Consider the following 20,412-nt stretch of genomic DNA (forward strand, 5'->3'; position numbering starts at 1 on the left):
TAGGCATTCAGCTCTTTTGTCCATGTTTGAACCAAGTCTGTAATTTGGTTAGGAGCTGAGTGACTCTGGCGGAACTCAAACTGAGTATCCTTGAGCAGATTAATGCTGAGTAAGTGCCGCTTGATAGCACTGTTGATGACTCATTCCATCACTTTGCTGATGATGGAGAGTAGACTGATAGGGCAGCATGGTAGCACAAGTGACTAGCACTGTGGTTTCACAGCGCCAGGGTCCCAGGTTCGATTCCCCGCTGGGTAACTGTCTGTGCGGAGTCTGCACGTTCTCCCCGTGTCTGCGTGGGTTTCAATGCTCCGGGTGCTCCAGTTTCCTCCCACAGTCCAAAGACATGCAGGTTAGGTGGATTGGCCATGCTAAATTGCCCTTAGTGTCCAAAAAGGTTAGGAGGGGTTATTGGGTTAATGGGATAGGGTTGAAATGAGGGCTTAAGTGGGTCGGTGCAGACTCGATGGGCCAAATGGCCTCCTTCTGCACTGTATGTTCTATGATAGGGCGGTAGTTGGCTGGGATTGGATTTGTCCTATTTCTTGTGTACAGGACACACTTGGTAATTTTCCACATTGTCGGGTAGATGCCAGTCTTGTAGCTGTACTAGAACACCTTGGCTAAGGGTGTGGCAAGTTGTGGAGCACAAGCCTTCAGTACTATTGCCGGGATATTGTCAGGGCCCACAGCCTTTGCAGTATCCAGTGCCTTCAGCCATTTCTTGATGTCATGTGGAGTGAATCATATTGGCTGAAGACTGACATCTGTGATGCTGGAGACCTCCGGAGGAGACCGAGATGGACCATCCACTCAGCACTTCTGGCTGAAGATTGTTGCGAATGCCTCAGCCTTGTCTTTTGCAAATTCGCTCTGGGCTCCTCCATTATTGAAAATGGGGATATATTTGTGGAGCCTCCTCCTCCAGTGAGTTATTTAATTAGCCACCACCATTCACGTCTGGATGTGGCAGGACTACAGAGCTTGGATCTGATGCGTTGGTTGTGGAATCACTTAGCTCTGTCTATCACTTGCTGCTTATGCTGTTTGGCACACAAGTAGATTTGTGTTGTAGCCTCACCAGTTTGACACCTTGTTTTTCGGTGTGTCTGATATTGCTCCTGCATGGTCTCCTGCACTCTTTGTTGAACCAGGTTTGATCCCCTGGCTTAGTTGTAATGGTAAAGTCAGGGATCTGCTGGGCCATGAGGTTGCAGATTGTGGTTGAACACAATTCTGCTGCTGCTGTTGGCCCACAGCACCTCATGGAGTGGAACTGAACTGAAGTAGCTTCTGACAAAGGGATTGAAAATGTACTGGATAATCAACAAAGAATATGCTGGATAAGTCAAGCAAATTAAGTCTGTGACCAGAGATGGATAGTTGGAAGGTTGTTGCGATGGAGATTGCTGTGCTATTGAATTAACAAGCAACTCTCAATCCACACTCGGCTAATGTAGGCCAAGTAAACGGCGCTGTAGAAAAAATGTTCGTTTTGAAGCAGAGAGAGATCACATATTCCCAGCATATCATGTGGATAGATCAAAGATGTAAATGAGAATTAACAATCAAATAATTTGTACCTAAAATTTGTTTGGAAGAAATCAGGAGGAGGAAGAACAGATCTTCTTGCCTCAGAATAAAATAGCAGACAAGGCATCCGGTTGAAATGGGATACCGGCCAGTGGACAAGACCATCCGGTATAAAAATTAACTGACCCAAGTCCATCAATTTTCAAAAAAACAATTAGGCCGGAGCACACGCTGGTTCAAAATGCCAACTAAATTACGAGTTATTCAGGTGGAGTGAAAATTAGGTATGTTCCGTTTTCAGACATACCCTCTATCCTGTCTGTTTTTCTGATCTTCGTAGCATCCATGTGATTCCTTCCACCTGGACATAGTTCCAAAAGCCTTGCACAACTCCACTCCTATCGTGACAAGTGCCGTTGCCACCACATCATTAAGGTCAACAAAGCAGCCACAAGAGAGATTACGCTGAACCTCTGGTATTATCCCTTTCCAACCTGTCCTGTGGCTACCCCATCCTCTGAATGTTACTTCACAAAGGGTGAATTTAGTGCAATAAAAAATGCGTTGGCCCAATCACCCGGGAATAAACACCGGTTCTTCAGCAGGTTTGCAACAGATTACTGTCTGCCCCTAGAATTTGATTTTAACAAGCAGCTCGCATGGTATTCCTGACCTGTTATTACCATGAAGTCTGCTAAAGTGGTGATTCATTTTCTAAATTAGGATCCTCTTTTCACTGTTCCTAGATATAGCACCATATGTACCGCAGGACGAAATAGCCGGGGCTGGATTCTCCGCTGAAATCGCGTTCGGCGATGGGGTGGAGAATCCATTTTGGTGCCTAAATCGGGAGCATCGGCGGTTTTTAAATTCTCCGCCCCCTGAAAATCAGCGTATTACTGGCCGAGTATCCACCGCCTCAGGCGGCCATCAGGCGACCATCGCCCCGTGATGCAACGTTGCGGACCAGCTGAATTCCCGATGGCGTGGCTTACGTGTGCTCACGTTATCCGGGATCCTCGCGTGGCATGTGGATTCAGCCCAGGGCCGCCACAATCGGGGGAGGGCCGATCGGCAGGCAGGTGGGGCTTCATTCGGGGCTGGGGGCAATGTGGGCGGTCTGAGGTGTGCGAGCAGCCGATGCGGGACACTACTTTGGGGATCAAGGTCTGCGGGCTGAGTCCACCATGGAACATGGCGCGGCCGCTGCAGGCTGCCGCTGTGCACATGCGCGGCCTTTGACCCTGAAGTGCTGGGGGCCATATCGGCAGCTGGAGTTGCAGGCTCTATGATGGCTCCCTGCTAGCCCTCAGCAAAACAAGGAATCGGTGGCCTTTTGATGCCAGTTTTCCAGGCGTAAAAGACCACAGTTTTCACGACGGCATGGGGACTTTGTCCCCAAAACGGAGAATCCAGCCCCCTATTCCACGGAAACCTGATCTGTTAGTAGATCATCAGTGACGTCCGTGCAGTCCCAGTGATTTGTGTTGTTTGTTCATCTCCAACAACATCTTGAATTTGTATACCACGTTCCAAGGCATTCCATACGAGCATTATCAAACCAAATTTGACACTGAGCCACGGGAGGAGATAGTTGGAGAGGTGACTAAAAGCTTGGTCAAAGAAGTAGGTTTTACGGAGCATCGTGAACGAGGAGAGCGTGACAGAGTGGAGAGGTTTGGGGAGGGACTTCCAGAGCACAGGCTGTAGGCACTAGAAAGCACTATCGCCAATGGTGAAGCCATTAAAATCAGGGATTTGCAAGAGGCCAGAATTAGAGGGGCACTGGGATTGTGGAGGGTTGGATGAGGTTACAGATGTTAAATCTGTCCACTACATGCTTTCAAATATCTTCATACCTCGTTGATGAAGATCACTTTGCTATTAATTCTCCAACATCAGCATCCTGACCTCAAATTGAGATCAGTGGCAGATGGAAGTTAACTATGAAAGGTGTGAGGTGATGCACTTTGGAAGGAGTAACACAAGGGACTCTATGAATGGCAGGAGACTAGGAAGCTCAGAGGAGCAGAGATATCATGGAGTGCTTGTCCACAGATCTTTGAAGGTGGCAGGACAGGTTAATAGGGTAGTTAAGAAGGCATACGGGACACTTGCCTTTATCATCATGGCATAGATTATAAGAGCAGGGGGGTTTCTCTGGAGCTGTACAAAACTTTGGTTAAGTCACAACTGGAGTGCTGTGTGCCCTTCTGGTTGCTTCACAGTAGGATGGATATGATTGCACTGGAGAGGGCGCGGACGAGATTCACCAGGATGTTGCCTGGGATGGAGCATTTGAGCTATGAAGAGAGACTGGATAAGCTTAGGTAGCTTTATTTAGAACAGAGACATTCAAGCCTATGGGCCAAGTGCTCGGAAGCGGGCTTAGTGTAAATTTAGTTTTGTCAGTGCAGACTAAATGGGCCGAAGGGCCTCTTCTGTGATATATGACGCTATGACTCTATGATGTCTGCATTGCTAAAGCGTCACAAAAGAAGCTCAGTTCCCTTTCAGCCCTCAGATTAGCCTTAACATTTTATTGTTCAATATACCTTGTATTCTCTTCCCACAAGTGGAGAAGGTCTTCCTTCATGCACAGAATACATGGAAAAGCTGTTTTTTGGGCATTTTGGAGAGGCAGTGCCATAGTGGTGTTGTCATTGGACCAGTAATCCAGAGACCCCGGGTAATGTTCTGGGGCCCCGGTTTCGAATCCCACATGGAAGATGGAGAAATTTGAATTTGATAAAAATAAAATCTGGAATTAAAAGTCTAATGATGACCATGTCATAAAACATTGTCATAAAAAAAACCCATCTGGTTCCCTAATGTCCTTTAGGGAAGGAAATCTGTCATCCTTAACTTTAAAAAAAAAATTTAGAATACCCAATTCATTTTCTCCAATTAAGGGGCAATTTAATGTGGCTAATTGACCTACCTTGCACATCTTTGGGTTGTGGGGGTGAAACCCACGCAGACACGGGGAGAATGTGCAAACTCCACATGAACAGTGACCCATAGCCGGGATCGAACCTGGGACCTCGGCGTCGTGAGGCAGCAGGGCTAACCCACTGCGCCACTGTGCTGCCCTCTGTCATCCTTACCTGGCATGGACTCCAGACCCACAGCTATATGGCTGAATTTAAATTCCCTCAGGGATGGGCATTAGATGCTGGCCCAGCCAGCGACACCCACATCCCATGAACGAATTTTTAAAAAAGGTTCCAAATTTAAAATACTTATCCAGATGTCCAAATCCATCAATTGCCCCCCCCCCCCCCCCCCCCCCCCCCCCCTTCCTATCACCATAACCTCCTCCAATCTTTTGGTCAAACATCCTAATCTCTGTTTCTTTGCCTTGGTGTCAATTTTTCTCAAAATGCCTCACGACATTTTACAACATTTAAGGTCTGGGCCAAAACATTTTTCTCCTCTCTTTCTTGCCTTTTCTGTTTTAAAACTTTGATTTCTTCAAACACACTTATAATGCATCAAAGTAAATGTAACTTTTCCAACAATCGACGTCTGAGCCGAGGAGTATTATAACTTATAAAGGACAGACTCCATGGCTCACTTCAGTCAAAGGTCGTGAACTCCTTACATAGTTACTCTACAAGTGCATCTGAAACAAACACTCAATGTCTGAACACTTGTCTGTAAAATAAGGTACTCACGGTGATATAACAGAAAAATGAGCAATAAAGGGGGTTCCTCTTCATCTTCAATGTGCTTCCGCCCTGATGCGAAAAAGAAATGTACAATGAAAGATCAGAGTCAGGCATTTAGCCCCCAATCCCACACAAATTGTTACAAACTAATCTCAGGTACAGACCTGGAGGAGCCTTTGATTTGTGGAATGCCGCAGTAGATATGTTGTTCACTAACAAGAGTTACTGTGTCTTCAATATCAGCTAAATCTTTGTTTTGCATATATTCTTTTTTCATTGACACAACTGCATGGCACAGATTGACATAGCTATGGAGAAATTAAAATGGAAGTAATGAGTGAATGGGTAGTCTGCTATGTTCACCATTCTTTCTCTCGCTAATTGTTTTATCTATCATGCTATTAACTCTTCTATCAGCCTTACAGGACAAAGACTGCCTGACTCCTCCACTTTCTGTTCAAGCTTCTTCTGCTGGTTCCCTTATGCGCTCCGGCAATTGAATATTGTTGGGATTTGGAAGCCAACAACTTCTCCACAATGAGAAAGCCAGAGTCCAATTCTGACAATTAGTCCAAACCAAAGCCAATAAGCAAAGGCAGCAGGGACGAGATCCAGGGGAATCCAACTAAACTATCACATGGTCACTTTTAGAACCAGCCTGGCTGATGAGATGAATCTCAGTGGAGAAGGAGGTCATTCGGCCCATTGAGTCTGCACTAACACTCTGAAAGAGAACCCTATCTAGGCCCACTCCCTCACCCTATCCCTGTAACCCAGTTAAACCCCACCTAACCTGCACAAATGTAGACTGAGAGGAAACCGGAGCACCCAAAGGAAACCCACACAGACACAGGGAGAATGTGCAAACTCCACGCAGTCACACAAATCTGGAATTGATCCCAGGCCTCTGGTGCTGGGAGGCTAACCACTTTTTCAACATTATTGTTTAAAAGTGAACACCAAGATCTGTTACTAATTGACAGAACATATCTAAATTAGAACATATCTAAATTAACAAGAACTTCAAACTTTATATTGTGGTCATTTTTTTTTTTTTAAATGCACCCCGGCCAGGGTGCTTCACCCAAATAGTTCCAAGTGTTGGAAAATCTCTGGAAGGTACTTTAGTAAACTCAGCATAATTACTCAAATTTATTCATCTCTTTTCGGGAATGAGAGAAGAGGATGCATGACTAATCTCACAGTCAGAGCAACCATGTGGAACTATAAAACCAGAAGTGGAGAAAGCAGCCTGCAAATAAATAAGTGGTCCGAAGGTTACAAGTACCATAAGAAGGTAAGAGGAAAAAGATACAAGTATTGGTGCGTGGAGAAAATAACAGAGATTTCTGATACTCTCCCATCTTCATTTTCGGACAGTTTCTGTCCCCTCCAATAACTCCTCACTCTAACTTACACAATAAAAAACAAAGATGCCCATCAAGCAAGCCATCAGGAATGGACACTGCTTCTCATGCAACCATAAGGCTACTGCCTCCAGAGGAAAGGAGGTATATCAGAGGATTTCTTTCTTTAAATATTACACACCATGGCAAGTTTACGAATCATTCAGTCAGAACACCAGAAGAACTCCTGGCTTTTCTTCAAATCATTCCACAGGGCTGTTTACATTTGGCACCTCATTTTAACATCTTGTGTGAACAATAGCACCTCTGATAGTTCAGCACATCCGCAGTGCAGCATTGGCATTGAAAATATACGTGAATAACAATGAAGGAGATATAATGAATCCGAACCAACGAGTGACTATAATATGATCAAAAGTGATAATTATCCATAATTTTCTGTCAAAATAATGCCAAGACAAATGGCGCTTGCCATTACCTATGTGCAAATGTCGAACTATCTTCAAATGTGGCAGACACATGATTTAAAGTGGGAATACCAAAGATGCTGTCACAAAGTTAATGATAGAGGAGTTCATCTCGTTGCCTGGTGCACCACTGAAATGAATGAAGCAACATGAAGTTAGTGCACATGCACGGGAGTGACCACTGGATCACTACCTATTGGGCATTGTTGCGATATTGCAATTGTATTTGTGGATATTAGGAATAAAATTTAGCTTTAAGTTTAATTTATATTTTTATATTTATGGGTAAAAAAGGTGACATCTGGGTCTAGTTTCATATTAGAGTGGAGACAGCAGGTCTTGATTTGTTTTATAACTTTTTTCTAATGAGGTTTTAAGACTCCTGCAGGGAAGTTTGAGCAAACACCAGGTTGAAACAACTGTCTTGTTGCCTAGGGGTCCAGAGAGAAGAACCCACAGAGACAATGAAAAACAGGAAAGTAGTTTTAGTTCAGTTAGAAGGAAGTGACAGACAGCAAGTCCCAAACTAAAGAGGAAAACCAGAGAGGGATAAGAAAAAGTCCAAGATGACAGCTAAGTCAAGGAACAAGGAGAGGGATCGTGAACATATCCTGTTTAGTGAAGTTAAGAGTGAGAAGCAGGGGAAGACTCAAAGGTTAAAGTGGGAAAGCTACAGAAAGCAGACTTAAAGCAAAATAAGCCTGTGAGTAGCCAGAGATCCATGGAGACAGCCAAAGGTCTGTAACCTGTCACTATGAGTCTTTGAAGCAATTGTGTTCTGTTAACATTGCTGAATACCTGAGAGGGTGTTTGGAAGGCAAGTTTGAATGCACAGGGTGATCCAGGGGAAAGGAACATCAGAATAAAGTGACATATTGTTAAATTGACATGTTATATCCATTTCACTGAAGAGATAGAAAACAAGTAAACCTAAAAAAAACAAATCAACTGAAGAGCATTTAATAGCAAGATTAAAAAATTGCGCAGCTGCATGGCTGCTTTGCCGGCTGCGGCAATGGTGTTCTGTGCCCGTCCACCCCGACCCCATGGCCCACCACCTGGTCACCGCCCCTCTACCTCCCCCGGCCCTGGCAGAAGCCCCCTGGCCAGCAGTACAACTGTCAGCAAACTATGGCAATGTTGGACACTTTCCGTACCCTCTCTCTCTCCCTCAGCAGCCACGACGTAGGTTTCATGGTTTTAAAAGCACAAGTGAACTGCGCCGTCAGGAATTCAGGCCATCGGAGGTGGAGAATCGGGGAGGACCCGGAGAATACCAGATCGGGCCCACTACAGTGTGTACTATACATGTGTTCCGGAACGCATTGACGCCGCTGTCAAGGTGCTGGAGCATTGTGATTTGGCGTCAAATCGGCACCTGCCGTGATTTTTCGCCCAGTCGCTTTCCCGATTTCGGCGTTGGCCAACGGACAATCCCACCCCTTAAAATAAGCAAACCTCTGAGACCTGGAGTTAACACTCCTGGGTGTTAGAATGAACTGGTAAAGAAATTGCAGATCCGAAACTCTCAAATTCGGAAATTGGATTAGGAAATTGCAAATGTCACTCCATTATTTAAAGAGTAAGGGAGAGAGAAACCAGCTAACAGAGCCATCAGTTTAACAATAGTTGTGAAGAAGTTACTGAAATCTGTTATCAGGAAAAGAAGGAGCACTGTTACAATATTAACTTCTTGTTGTTGAAGCAGAATCCATTCATTCTTTTAAAAGGGATAAGATAGCTGTTTCAAAAAGGCAATATTGACCAAATGGATCAGGTGAAGTAAAACATCAGGAGATACTTGATAAGTCACTGCCCTGTATCTAAGATGTGGCATGCCAGGATTCTTTGAGGAAAAAGAAGAAAATAAACTAATTTAAGTGAAAAACACAAATAATGCTTCCCCTTGATTATATCTTACTGTGGTAGTATGACTAGGTTGAAAGGTGGTTCCCAAAGTCTAATGATAGTCCATTGATTCCACACAAATCAGTACTACATAAAAACAAATTACTGCAAAAACTGGAATCTGAACAAAAACAGAAAATTATTAGACAACCTCAGCAGTTCTGCTAGCATTTCAAGTCTGAGTGACTCTTTGTCATCAATGGGAATAGCCTGAAAATCCCACCCCAGGAGTCTGTGCAGAATAATACAGGAATCCAGAAGCTATTGTCAATGATGCTATGCTTCTCCACAGGATAAGTTGTTGAGGGACAACCAGCACCCCCCCCACCCCCCCCCCAAAACCACCGGAACAGTAATCTCAAAGCTTCCAGGCCAGAATCTTAGTGGTCTTAGAATAATCGCCTTTTCCCACATCAAGCTTTGTAAGTAGTCACTTTATGGCCACTTAAGGGTCTTTTCCCACCGAACCTCAACTTCATTTTTTAAAACGGTATTCTAAGTTCAGAATTACTGTTAAAGATCCTCACAGACCTTGAGAAGCCCATTTAATATTTGGTGGAATTCAAAAGTCTCATGATAAAGATTCCACATTTTTAATATAATCGAAAATATTTTAAAATATGTTGTAGCATTTTCTTCTACCTTCATCTGATCATAACCATTTATTCCAAAGTCTGAAAATTTCCAAGTGAATAATAATCAGTGCTGTTAATTTCCCGGCTTGCTGTCTGTGTGGCTACTTTAATTTAATTGGCGGCTTGTCCTACTTGCTGACATAGTGCTGCTGGATGCATGGAGATCCCCTTGACTTGGTGCCAGGTTTAATCTGATGCTAGGAAAGGGGGAATCCATGTCAGACAGATCACTCGATCTTGGTGTGCAGCTTTTTCTTTGACTTCAGCTGGAAGCTCCAAATCTAGGCCTGAAGGTCAAGGGTTAAACATTTTAGGATTTTGACAGGAATTAATAGTGTAGTCAGAGATAAACCTTTCCTGCTGGTGTGAGTCAACACCAAGGTGACATAACTTTTACATCAGAGATAGGCCATTCACGAGAGTAGTTAGCAAACATTTCTTCACACTAAGCATCTTAGAGGTGTGGGTTCTGCAACAAAAAGCAGTAGATGCTAGCTCAACAAATATTTTTATATCAGCATTTATTAGATTTGTTGCTCAAGAATGGTATGAAAGGATATGGAGCTGTTGCAGTTTCCATAGAATGCAGTGCAGAAGGACACCATTCGGCCAATCGAGTCTGCACCTACCCTCCAAAAGAGCGCTCTACTTAGGCCCATACCTCCTCCCTATCCCTGTAAACCTGTGCATTGATCATGGCCAATCTATTTAACTGGCACATCTTTGGACTGTGGGTGGAAACCAAAGCACCCGGAGGAAACCCTGCAGACACGGGGAGGACGTGCAAACTCAACACAGAGTCACCCACGGCCAGAATTGAACCCGGGTCGCTGGCGCTGTGAGGCAGCAGTGCTAACCACTGTGCCACCATGCTCGCCCATTGATGGAATGGAGATACAGATCAGCCACAATCTGATTGAAGCAGAAGGGGCTCAAGGGACTGAATGATCTACTACTGTGCCCGTTTTCAAATTCTACAGCTGCCCAATGCCCACTCTAAGGTTGGGATTTTCCAGCTCTTCCTTCCAGCAGGATCTTCTGGCCCCGTAAAAGGCACCCCCACCCCCATCCCTTGAAGGGGGTTCCCTGGCAGTGGGATGGATGAGTCATGAAAATACCATAGAGATCGGCTGGATCACGACCAGTGGTGAGCCGCTTCCACTGCTGGAAAACATGCCACAGGATGGACGAAAAATCCCACCCTAACTCTTCATATTTCATTGCACCTTTGTTGGACGAAGCTCAGCGCACACACACAACGTTTTTTCCTGGGCATGTTAGGAGTCATATTGGACTTGAAACATTAACTCCTGTTTCTCTCTCCACAGTTGATGCCAGACCTGCTGAGTTGACCCAGCATTTTCTGTTTTTATTTCAGGATTCCAGCGTCGACAATATTTTTGCTTTTATTTATGGTAAGAAGTGGTACAGCCAATGGAAAAAGAATATTTCTGGCAAAAACAAATACTGTAACTTCCCTTTGCCTGTCTTGTATAGACAGGTATTATGACCCTAGACCAGATCCCAACAGTTGCTAGGAAACTGGCCAGAAACCCCAATACTTTATTTAATTTGTAAGACTGTGAGGAAAGGATATTTACTCAGGAGTGATTCCATGCACAAATAGGGATATGGTATATTAAAGCAAACTTTATTACTAACATGGTATTTTACTTTAACATCATACAGGAAAATAGCTTTCAATTGCCAGTTAAAGAATGCTTAACAAAATGAAACATCTTCTGACTGCTATCCTTTTATCTCCAATCGAGCAAACCATCTCAGGTCAAAATCCACTTTTAAATACTTACTTTATAGATATAGATATACTGCTTTGAGAGAGAGAGAGATCCTTCAGGAACCAGCTTGCAGATTCTTGCCTGTGTCAAACTATTGTTTAACTTCGCAGCAGAAAGCTCCTGTTCTGTTCAAATCTTTTAACTAAACTGTTTTTTCAGAAGCTGCTGGTCTTTTCACATTCCAATCTAAGCTAAACTCAACACCTGACTGCTCAGCCCCTTGGCTCCTCCCACTAACTGGGTTATAACCCTCTGACTGAGGCAAAACACCCCCCAGGGAACCTTCTTTCCTTAAACAGAATTCTATTAATCCAACTTCGGCAAACAATATCCATGACGAATAAATTATGATCTTACTTTTACGATATTTTAATTGTACCTTTGCAGGCTGAAAGTCTAACTGCCTTTCAAACCAGGATTTTTAAACCCATTACTGCAGCAGTCTAACCCAGGTTTTTAACCCTTACTGCAGCAACTACATATAATACAATATATATCTGAAATTCCTACAGTCATCACATAGGGTTAAACATAGATTCACTATCAAAAGCCACTACAATAACCCATCATATACTGTGCTTGATCAGGTGTCGTGGGGAGATGCTGAGTCAGTCAATTCAACTCAAACACAAGCATCTAGTGGGTTTTATATTCTTGTGTTTCAGAAGAACATTTCTTAAAATTATTTTACAGCTGATCTCGATCAAATTGGATCATCCCTCTGAGGCCGTTAGAGAGAGGGATGGATGTCCTGACCTTCACCCCGCTGATTGCCCGGAGGCGAGAGCTGATGGGGTGGAGGTCAGGATCTCCGCCCAGTGCCTCAGTGTGGCTGGGAGATCTGATGGAGTTCCTATACCTCGAGAAAGTCAAGTGTACCGTGAGGGGAGCAATTGATGGCAGCCATTTACTGCGCATCTCAAAGAGCTGGTCACCGTTAGATGCTAAAGAGGCAGTGGGGGGTGGGGTCAGGGCCGGTGCTAGGAATTGCGGGCCCAATTAGAAAAGTGATGGCGGGGCCCCTACTCTACAAAAGTAAAAATTTATGTATGTTTATATTTCGTGTAGTATGCTCGTCTTTAACCAAAAAAAAACATGAAATGCTTGATATACTAAAATTTTTTAACTTACTTACCCGGGCGGAAGGATTTGGCGGCGCAGGGCTGAAAGATTTGTCGACGGTAATGCTGTGCGTTCCCCAAAAGTAAAAACTACCCTATAGTTCCTCTTAGAATACAGAAAAGACTTCAAATGGTAACTCTGTCGCCGCTGGCGCGGGGCCCCCTTAAGGTGCGGGGCCCAATTTGATGAAATTGGTCAAATAGGCTTAAAACCGGCCCTGGGTGGGGTTAGGGTGTGGGGGGAGACTTTGGGGGGATAGGGGGGCAGTTATGCTGTTTGGTTGTTTTGTTTTTGTATTATGTATAAAATGAAAAAGATTGAGTAAAAATATTTTTTTAAAAGAGGGATGGATAAATCAGTCTCCAGGAGCAACAACCCACCCTATAAAAGTTAATTACTGCGGGATTTGGGGTCTGACCCAGTTGGCACGAGTTGAGGGAAGGCTGGGAAGGTTAGTCAATCTAGTAACTGGTGTAAATCTGGTGTGGCAAATCGTTTCTGTTCATTTAACATGCCTGGCTGTTTATAGTATAAACCAGATTTGGTGAATGTTTATTGTGTTGAGTTAAGTTGGGTGAGATGTGAGGACGAGCTGAATGGACAGCTACAATAGTATTCTCTGTTAATCACTGGCCTGGGCTTGCCCTGATATTGTGCTTGCAAAAGTGCACCCCTGGTAAATAGTGAGTGCGGCACATCTGGAAGGGTGGTGTCTGGCAGCAAGCCCTAGGCTAGGAAAGCGTGCCGCCTGACTGGAGCCATTCTCAATCTCATCAATACTTGCTACTTTAAATGTCTATGTCAGATTCACATCAACCAGCCAGTGACGGAGCTGCTCCACTCTTAACTAACACCAGATTAGTCTTGTGCTTCCTCACAAAAGTGTCTCTCGTCCTCGGCATTGTGAGAAAAATGCCTCGGTCAAACCTCCGAGGCCACATCGGAACAGCGCTCCGGAACTGAGTGAACGCCAGTCTGCTTTACTGGAAGTAACTGCATCGAACAATTGTCAAACTTCCTGTTACCCTCAGCGGCCCTGTGAGCATTGATCATCCCATTGGTGTGTTAACCGACCTGCTTCATTTACTTTTCATAGCATTGGGCACGACAGGTAATAATTTGTACTCCCCTTGCTTTAATTAAATTAGAGTGAAAAATGAGAGTTTATCATGTTACCAGCCTTTATTTTTACCTCTCAGTATATCGCGCCTTCTTTTCCACTCAACAGATGTGCTCAGCCGTACTAGCAAAATCCGTATTTCCTTTACTCAATACAAACTAAAAGTAACGTCCTGGGGATATTACAAGTCAAAAATAGAACCAAATTGCTGGGAGTACTCAAGGTGGAGGCTGGGATAATCTTGCACAAGAAGTGTCCGGATGAAATGTCACAGACTGAAATTAACCCATGTTTCACTCTGTACAGATCTGTCCAATGAGTATTCCCAGCATTTCCCAGGTGAAACACCGGGAAAAAAAGTCTCCGCTTGATTAAGGCGATGAATCCCAGAAAGATTCGTTTGGTTTAAGAAAACATGTCTGTCGGGAAAGACGTTTCAGATTAATCTTACTCAACTCGTTAACACAGTCACTCCTCGCTGTTTAAATACCAGAGCAGAGACATAATCAAATTCTTTCCATTTGACCTGTGTGAACTGGGGGTTAAAACTGCAGCTCGAAGATATTTCAGAGCAAGGACTAATCCACCCTCCCCATCCTGTGTCAGCAGTAACAATGGCATCTTGAAAAAGACACAAAGTCGGTGGGCATTTCTAAAGCAGGGCGCTGCCTGAAATACCTTTCAGACCCTCCGACTGAAGGAGCGAGGGGTTGGAAATTAAGGCGACAAAGGGGAAGTTGGAGCCCACCCACTTTTCACCTGGCTCATCAGCGTGACTCTCACTGAAAATCACTGAAGGCTGAGATAATAAAAACAAATGACTGCGGAAGCTGGAATCTGAAACAAAAACACAATGCTGGACAATCTCAGCAGGTCTGACAGCATTTGACAAAGAGTCACCCAGACTCGAAACGTTAGCCCCCTTCTTACTCTCTCTCCACAGATGGTGTTCAGACCTGCTGAGATTGCCCAGTGTTTTCTGTTTCACTGAAGGCTGGATGGCTCCACAATCTCCCCTCTACCAACTAAAGCCCCCCCCCCCCCCCCCCCCCCATCTGCTCAATTCATTACCATCACAATTTACAATTAAAATCATACCCTCTACAATCATCTCACCCCCAAACTTTACCTGGGTCACTTTCTTTCATTCATTCATAGGACATGTTACTGTAACAATAATAAAAGTATCTTTTTAAAGCACACCCACCTATCGACTCGATGTGCGTTTGTTGAGAGCTGTTATTGAGAGCCGTTGTTAAGCTCCCTCCATCCCTGTATACAGAGGTCGCACCGCTGAAACTCCCTCACTTGCTTTGAAAAGATACTTGCCGGGAAAGTCTAATGAAGTCTCCCATGACGTCAAACCCCTCCCTGAGCCCCGCCTCCTTTCTCGCTCATTTGCGTCATCGTGCACAGCCCCGCCTCCAGGCTTGTCAATCACAGGGGGTTCCCCCCGCCCCCCCCCCGCTTGTCGCCCCCCCCCCCCCCCCCACCACCACCGCCACAGCCACAGCTCAAAAAGCATTGATAGGACATCAGTCATTTGTCACGATGCTTTGACTCACCCTGCTAAGGGTTTCCATTCTGATCTATGATGAAGTGTGTGCTTTGCTCCTGCTGGAACATAAGAATTAGGAGCAGAAGTCGGCAATTCAGCCCTTCGAGCCTGTTCTGCCATTCCATCAGATCATGGCTGATCCCTTCCTGGTCTCAAATCCAGCTCCCTACTGTTCCCCATATCTCTTTTAACTCTTTTTTAAAATCTGAAATATATCTATCTCTTTCTTGAAACTATTTAATGACCCTTTTCCTCTCTCATTTTCTGAACTGGCATGTATAAGTCAAACTGTTAAATCTTTCCGCATATGTCAACCCTTTCATCTCCGGAATCAATCTGGTGAACCTCCTCTGAACTGTTTCTGATGACACCACATCCTTCCTCAAATAGGGAGACCCAAAACTGGCACAATACTCCAGATGTTGTATCACCAACACCCTGTACAACTGCAACTATACTTCTCTATTTTTATACTCCAGTCCTTTTGCAATAAACATTAATTTTCCATTTGCCTTTTTATGCTGTACCTGCATACTGACTTTCTGCGATTCCCGAACAAAGACACCCAGATCCCTCAGATGCATTTTGAATCTGCTTTCCATTCAGATTTGCCTTTCTATTTGGCCAAAATGGATAACCTCACACTTATCTATATTAAACTCCATCTGCCAAATTTTGGCCCATCTCCTAGCCTATCTATATCCGTCTGTAAAATCTTTAGCTCCTCTTCATTGCCTGCTTTCCCACCTATTTTAGTATCATCCACAAATTTTTCTGTTACACTCTGTCCCTGCTGGCAGATCATTTATATAGATTGTTACTAGTTACAGTTCACCTGCCAGAAATTTGTTAGAAACGTTTAAAAACAAGAGTTGCATTAAAAAGCTCTTTGGCAAGCGGCTTTTTGGCAGCATGGTGGCACAGTGGTTAGCACCGCTGCCTCACAGCGCCAGGAACCTGAGTTCAACTCCGGCCTTAAGTGACTGTGGAGTTTATATGTTCTGCCCATGTCTACGTGGGCTTCCTCCGGGTGCTTCGTCCACTAAATATGAGCAGGTTAGGTGGATTGGCCACACTAAATTGCCCCTTATGTGCAGGTTAGATGGGGATAGGGCAGGGGAGTGGTCCAGGTAGGGTGCTCTTTTGGAGGATTGGTGCAGACTCGATGGGCCAAATGGCCTCCTTCTAAACTGTAGGGATTTTCGATCTTATGGTTCTAACCCCTGAATTACTTTTGTGATTTAAATTGGCGGGGGGGTGTTAATGGTGGTAGTATAGTGGGTAAATTGTCATTGGATTAGTAATTCTGAGGTCCAGGTTAATGCTGTAAATTCAGGTCTGCAAATGGGCCATTTAGACTCAAAACAATCATTTTGGTTTCTCGCCACAGATGCTGCTATCCCTGCTGAGTTTATCCAGCATTTTCTGTTTTTAGTATTAATACTGCCGGGACATTGGTTTAGATCCCAGCATGGCAGCTGTGGAATCTGAATTCAACTAATGAATCTAGAATTATAGGCCCAGTTATGCTGGCCAAAAACCTATCTGGTTTGCTAGTGTTGAATGTGGAGTTGAACTTACCATCAGATAAGACCATAAGACATCTGAGCAGAAGTAGGCCACTCGGCCCATCATGTCTGCTCTGCCATTCAATGAGATCATGGCTGATCTAATATAATCCTCAACTCCACTTTCCCATAACCGTTGATTCCCTTACTGGTTAACAATCTGTCTATCTCAGCCTTGAACATACATAACATCCAGTCTCCATAACTCTCTGCGGCAAAGAATTCCACAGATACAATACTCTCTCAGAGAAGAAATTCCTCCTCATCCCTGTCTTAAATAGGCGACACCTTACTCTGAGATTATGTGCTCTTGTTTTAGACTCTCCAACACGAGGAAACTTCCCTTCAGCATCAATCCCGTCAAGCCTCGAGAATCCTATACGTCTCAATAAGGTTGTCCCTCGTCCTTTTAAACTCCAATCAGTACAGGCCCAATTTACACAACCTCTCCTCATTAGAATATCCCTCCATACGTGGGATTAACCTGATGGGCTGCCTCCAATTGCAGGATATCTTTCCTTAGATAAGGGGACCAAAACTGTTCACAGGTATTCCAGGTGTGGTCTAACTAGTGCCTTGTATAGTTTTAGCAAGACTTCCCTATCTTTATACTCTATTCCCGTTGAAATATAGACCAACATTCCATTTGCCTTCCCAGTTGCCTGCTGAACTTGCATGCCAGCTTTTTGTGATTTATGCACGAGGAACACCAAATCCCTCTGTGCTGCAGCTTTCTGCCATCTCTCTCCATTTAAATAACATTCAGCTCCTTTATTCTTCCTACCAAAGTGCGTTAGTTCACATTTTTCTACATTATGTTTCAACTGACAAGTTTTTCTCCACCCACCTAACCTGTCTATATCCTTCTGTAGAACCTTTGTGTCACCCTCACCACTTCCCTTTCCACTTATTTTTGTGTCATCTGCGAATTTGGTTATAGTACATTCGATTCCCTCGTCCAAGTCATTAATATATAGATCGGCCATCGTCTTATTGTATGGCTGACTGACCCACTCCTGCTGCTAATTTGCGGGGTGCCAAAGGAAATCTATCATGCCTGGCTTAGATGTGACAGCAATATGTTCTGACAGGGCTGAGCAAGCCGCTCAGTTCAAAGGCAATTAGGGATGGCTTTTCTTGCCTATGAAAGAATAAAAAAAGTCACACATCAAACTCCCACAAACAGCAATGTTGATGTTGATTGCGGGATAAATATTGGCCAGGACACTACACCTAGGACGGGATTCTCTGTTTCGGAGACTAAGTGTTGACGCCAACGCAGAATTCGTGGACTTTCATGACAGAAAAACTGGCGCCACACCTGGACTGATTCCACTACTATTAAGGGGCTAGCACTGGTGCCATGTGGAACACAATAGTTTCCAATGGAAAACGGTGCGGGATTCGCCGGATCCGTGATTGACACTCGGGAGGCTGACAAGCTGCAGCCGCACATACACATTACACTGCCCACACACATTCATCCCAGCTGTCATAATATACACCAGTATATCATGGTGCAGACACACACACACTGATGGACACACAGTAGGACCAATCAACATGACAACACCGCAGCCAATCACCAGTTAGAGCACACTCACTATAAAGACAGAGGGCATCAGTTTTCCCGCTCATTCGGGATGAAGCCTTTCAGAAGTACAGAGCTTATAGCTTACAGCACAGATCTTCACCATGTGCTGAGTGCATAGACTGGTTAGGATAGGCATAGGTCTTTAGTTTAATCGAACATTGTGTTAACCCACAGTGAAAGTATGTTCAACAGTTTCTAGCTTAATAAATAGTGTTGTACTATTTTAAGTCTTGGTAGCCTGTATGAGTTCCATGGATCCAGAGCACCCAACACATCACCAGCCAACAAGATGGTTGTGCTAGAGCATGCCCATACAACTGATGGGTCGGGTGGGGTCAGAGGACACCTAGGGGGGGGGTGTCCTGGGGACACCGATACGACCCGTGGCACTAAGTTCACAGTTGGCTGTTAGCGGTGTGTGCAGCTGCATGGCTGCCTTGCCAGCTGCGGCAATGGTGTTCCGAGCCCCCCCACTCCGACCCCATAGCCCACCTCCTGGCCAACCCCCGCCACTCCCCCTGGGCCTGGCAGAAGGCCCCCCGGCCAGCAGAACAACAGTTAGCACACTATGGCAATGTTGGAAACTTTCCGTACCCCCTCTCTCTCGCTCAGCAGCCACCACGTCGGTTTCACAATTTTTAAAAGCACAAGTGAACAGTGCCGTTGGGAACTCAGTCCATCGGAGGCGGAGCATCGCAGAGGCCCCGGAGAATACTGGGTCTGGCCCACTAATGACATGCAAACTGTGTTTACTGTACCGGTGCCCACCCCGATTTCGGCATTAAAACTGATTATCCGTCAATTGCCTTTCCCGATTTCGGCATCGGCTAATGGAGAATCCCACCCATAATCTCTCTGCTCTTCTTCAAAATTATGTTCTGAGATCTTTAATGGTCTCTCTGTGAAGACAGGCAGGGCCTTTCATTTAAAGCCTCAAAACGGTACCTCTGGCAGGGTAGCACTTCCCCAGTGAAGCAATGGAATGCCAGCCTTGGGTTTTGTGTTCAAAGTCCTGAATAGCTGATTGTCTCCAATCATGAGACAGGCGGGTGTGGGGAGAAATAAATGGTCCTCTATCTTTAAAAATCAGAATTATGATGCCTTGTTCACAAAACTCTCAGGCAGCTCGGCCAGAAAAACAAAACAACAGCTAACAGATGACAATCCGGTATGTCTCAATCCTTAGAGGTTATAAAAATGAGGAAGAGGCCAAAGCTGCTCAAATTCACATGCCAGAGAGCATTTCCCATGTCATAGTGAGGCTGAATGTTTATAACATAATCCAGCCACACTAATCTATGTTGGATACTTACCACATGGCGAGACCACCCTGGATGGGGTAGTTACGTGACGTCTTGGCTTCACTCTGGTGGCAGCTGAACTCCACGTATAGTGACAGCTAGTCTGGAAATTCATCACGTGCGGATAGATACTGGAAATTATTTGTCAGGGCAGTGGACAAATAGGAGGCCAAGAGAAGGAGGGGAGAGGAAGATCGGGAGACGGAGGCTTGATTTAAGAGAGGGGCCTTAAGAGGTTTTTGAAAACAGAGGGGAAAATGAAAGAGCAGAGAAAGAGTTTTAGAAGGCGGATGCTAGCGTAAGAAGGAATAGCCCCTAATAGTAGAATATGGGCAGCAAACAGTAGGATACTGTCGGGGTAGTAGGGTGTAGAGTCAAAATAGAAAGACTGGATTTATATTGTGCTTTTTCATAACCAGCATGTGTCTCAAAGTGTTTTACAGCCAATGAAGTATTTTTTGAAATGCAGCCACTGTAGGAAATGTTTCAGCCACTTTGTACACAGCAAGCTGCAACAAACAGCAATGTGATAATGACCAAAGAATACGTTTTGTAATGTTGATTGAGGGGTAAATACTGGCCAAGACGCTGGGGATAACTCCCCCAGTCCTCTTCAAAATTGTACCACGGGATCTTTCATATCTCCTCATGGGGACAGATGTGACCTTGGTTGAATGTCACCTCCGAAAGCAATAAGGAGCCAATCAAGAAAGATTTTCTTGAGTTAAAGAAAGAAAATTTATTAACCATTAAACCCAAGGAAAATAAT

The 20,412-nt window shown here is 44.6% G+C and overlaps 1 protein-coding gene across 4 annotated transcripts in view; it reads right to left on the reverse strand.

Annotated features, from left to right (window-relative positions):
- Nucleotides 1-14,977, reverse strand: part of relt (RELT TNF receptor) — a 77,270-nt gene extending 62,293 nt beyond the window's left edge. For 3 of the 4 annotated variants that reach the window (XM_038818512.1, XM_038818511.1, XM_038818509.1), the window contains exons 1-3: nt 14,830-14,977; nt 5,369-5,512; nt 5,211-5,273 (exon numbers count right to left, since the gene is read on the reverse strand). In XM_038818512.1, the coding sequence (XP_038674440.1) occupies nt 5,211-5,255 (45 nt within the window). In that variant the 5' untranslated portion in view covers nt 5,256-5,273; nt 5,369-5,512; nt 14,830-14,977. The remainder of the gene's footprint in view (nt 1-5,210; nt 5,274-5,368; nt 5,513-14,829) is intronic. The other variant, XM_038818510.1, reaches the window with a different exon arrangement.
- Nucleotides 14,978-20,412: the final 5,435 nt, after the last annotated feature.

Source organism: Scyliorhinus canicula, chromosome 14, assembly GCF_902713615.1.
Source record: "Scyliorhinus canicula chromosome 14, sScyCan1.1, whole genome shotgun sequence".
In the NCBI taxonomy this organism is placed as follows: Eukaryota; Metazoa; Chordata; class Chondrichthyes; order Carcharhiniformes; family Scyliorhinidae; genus Scyliorhinus; species Scyliorhinus canicula.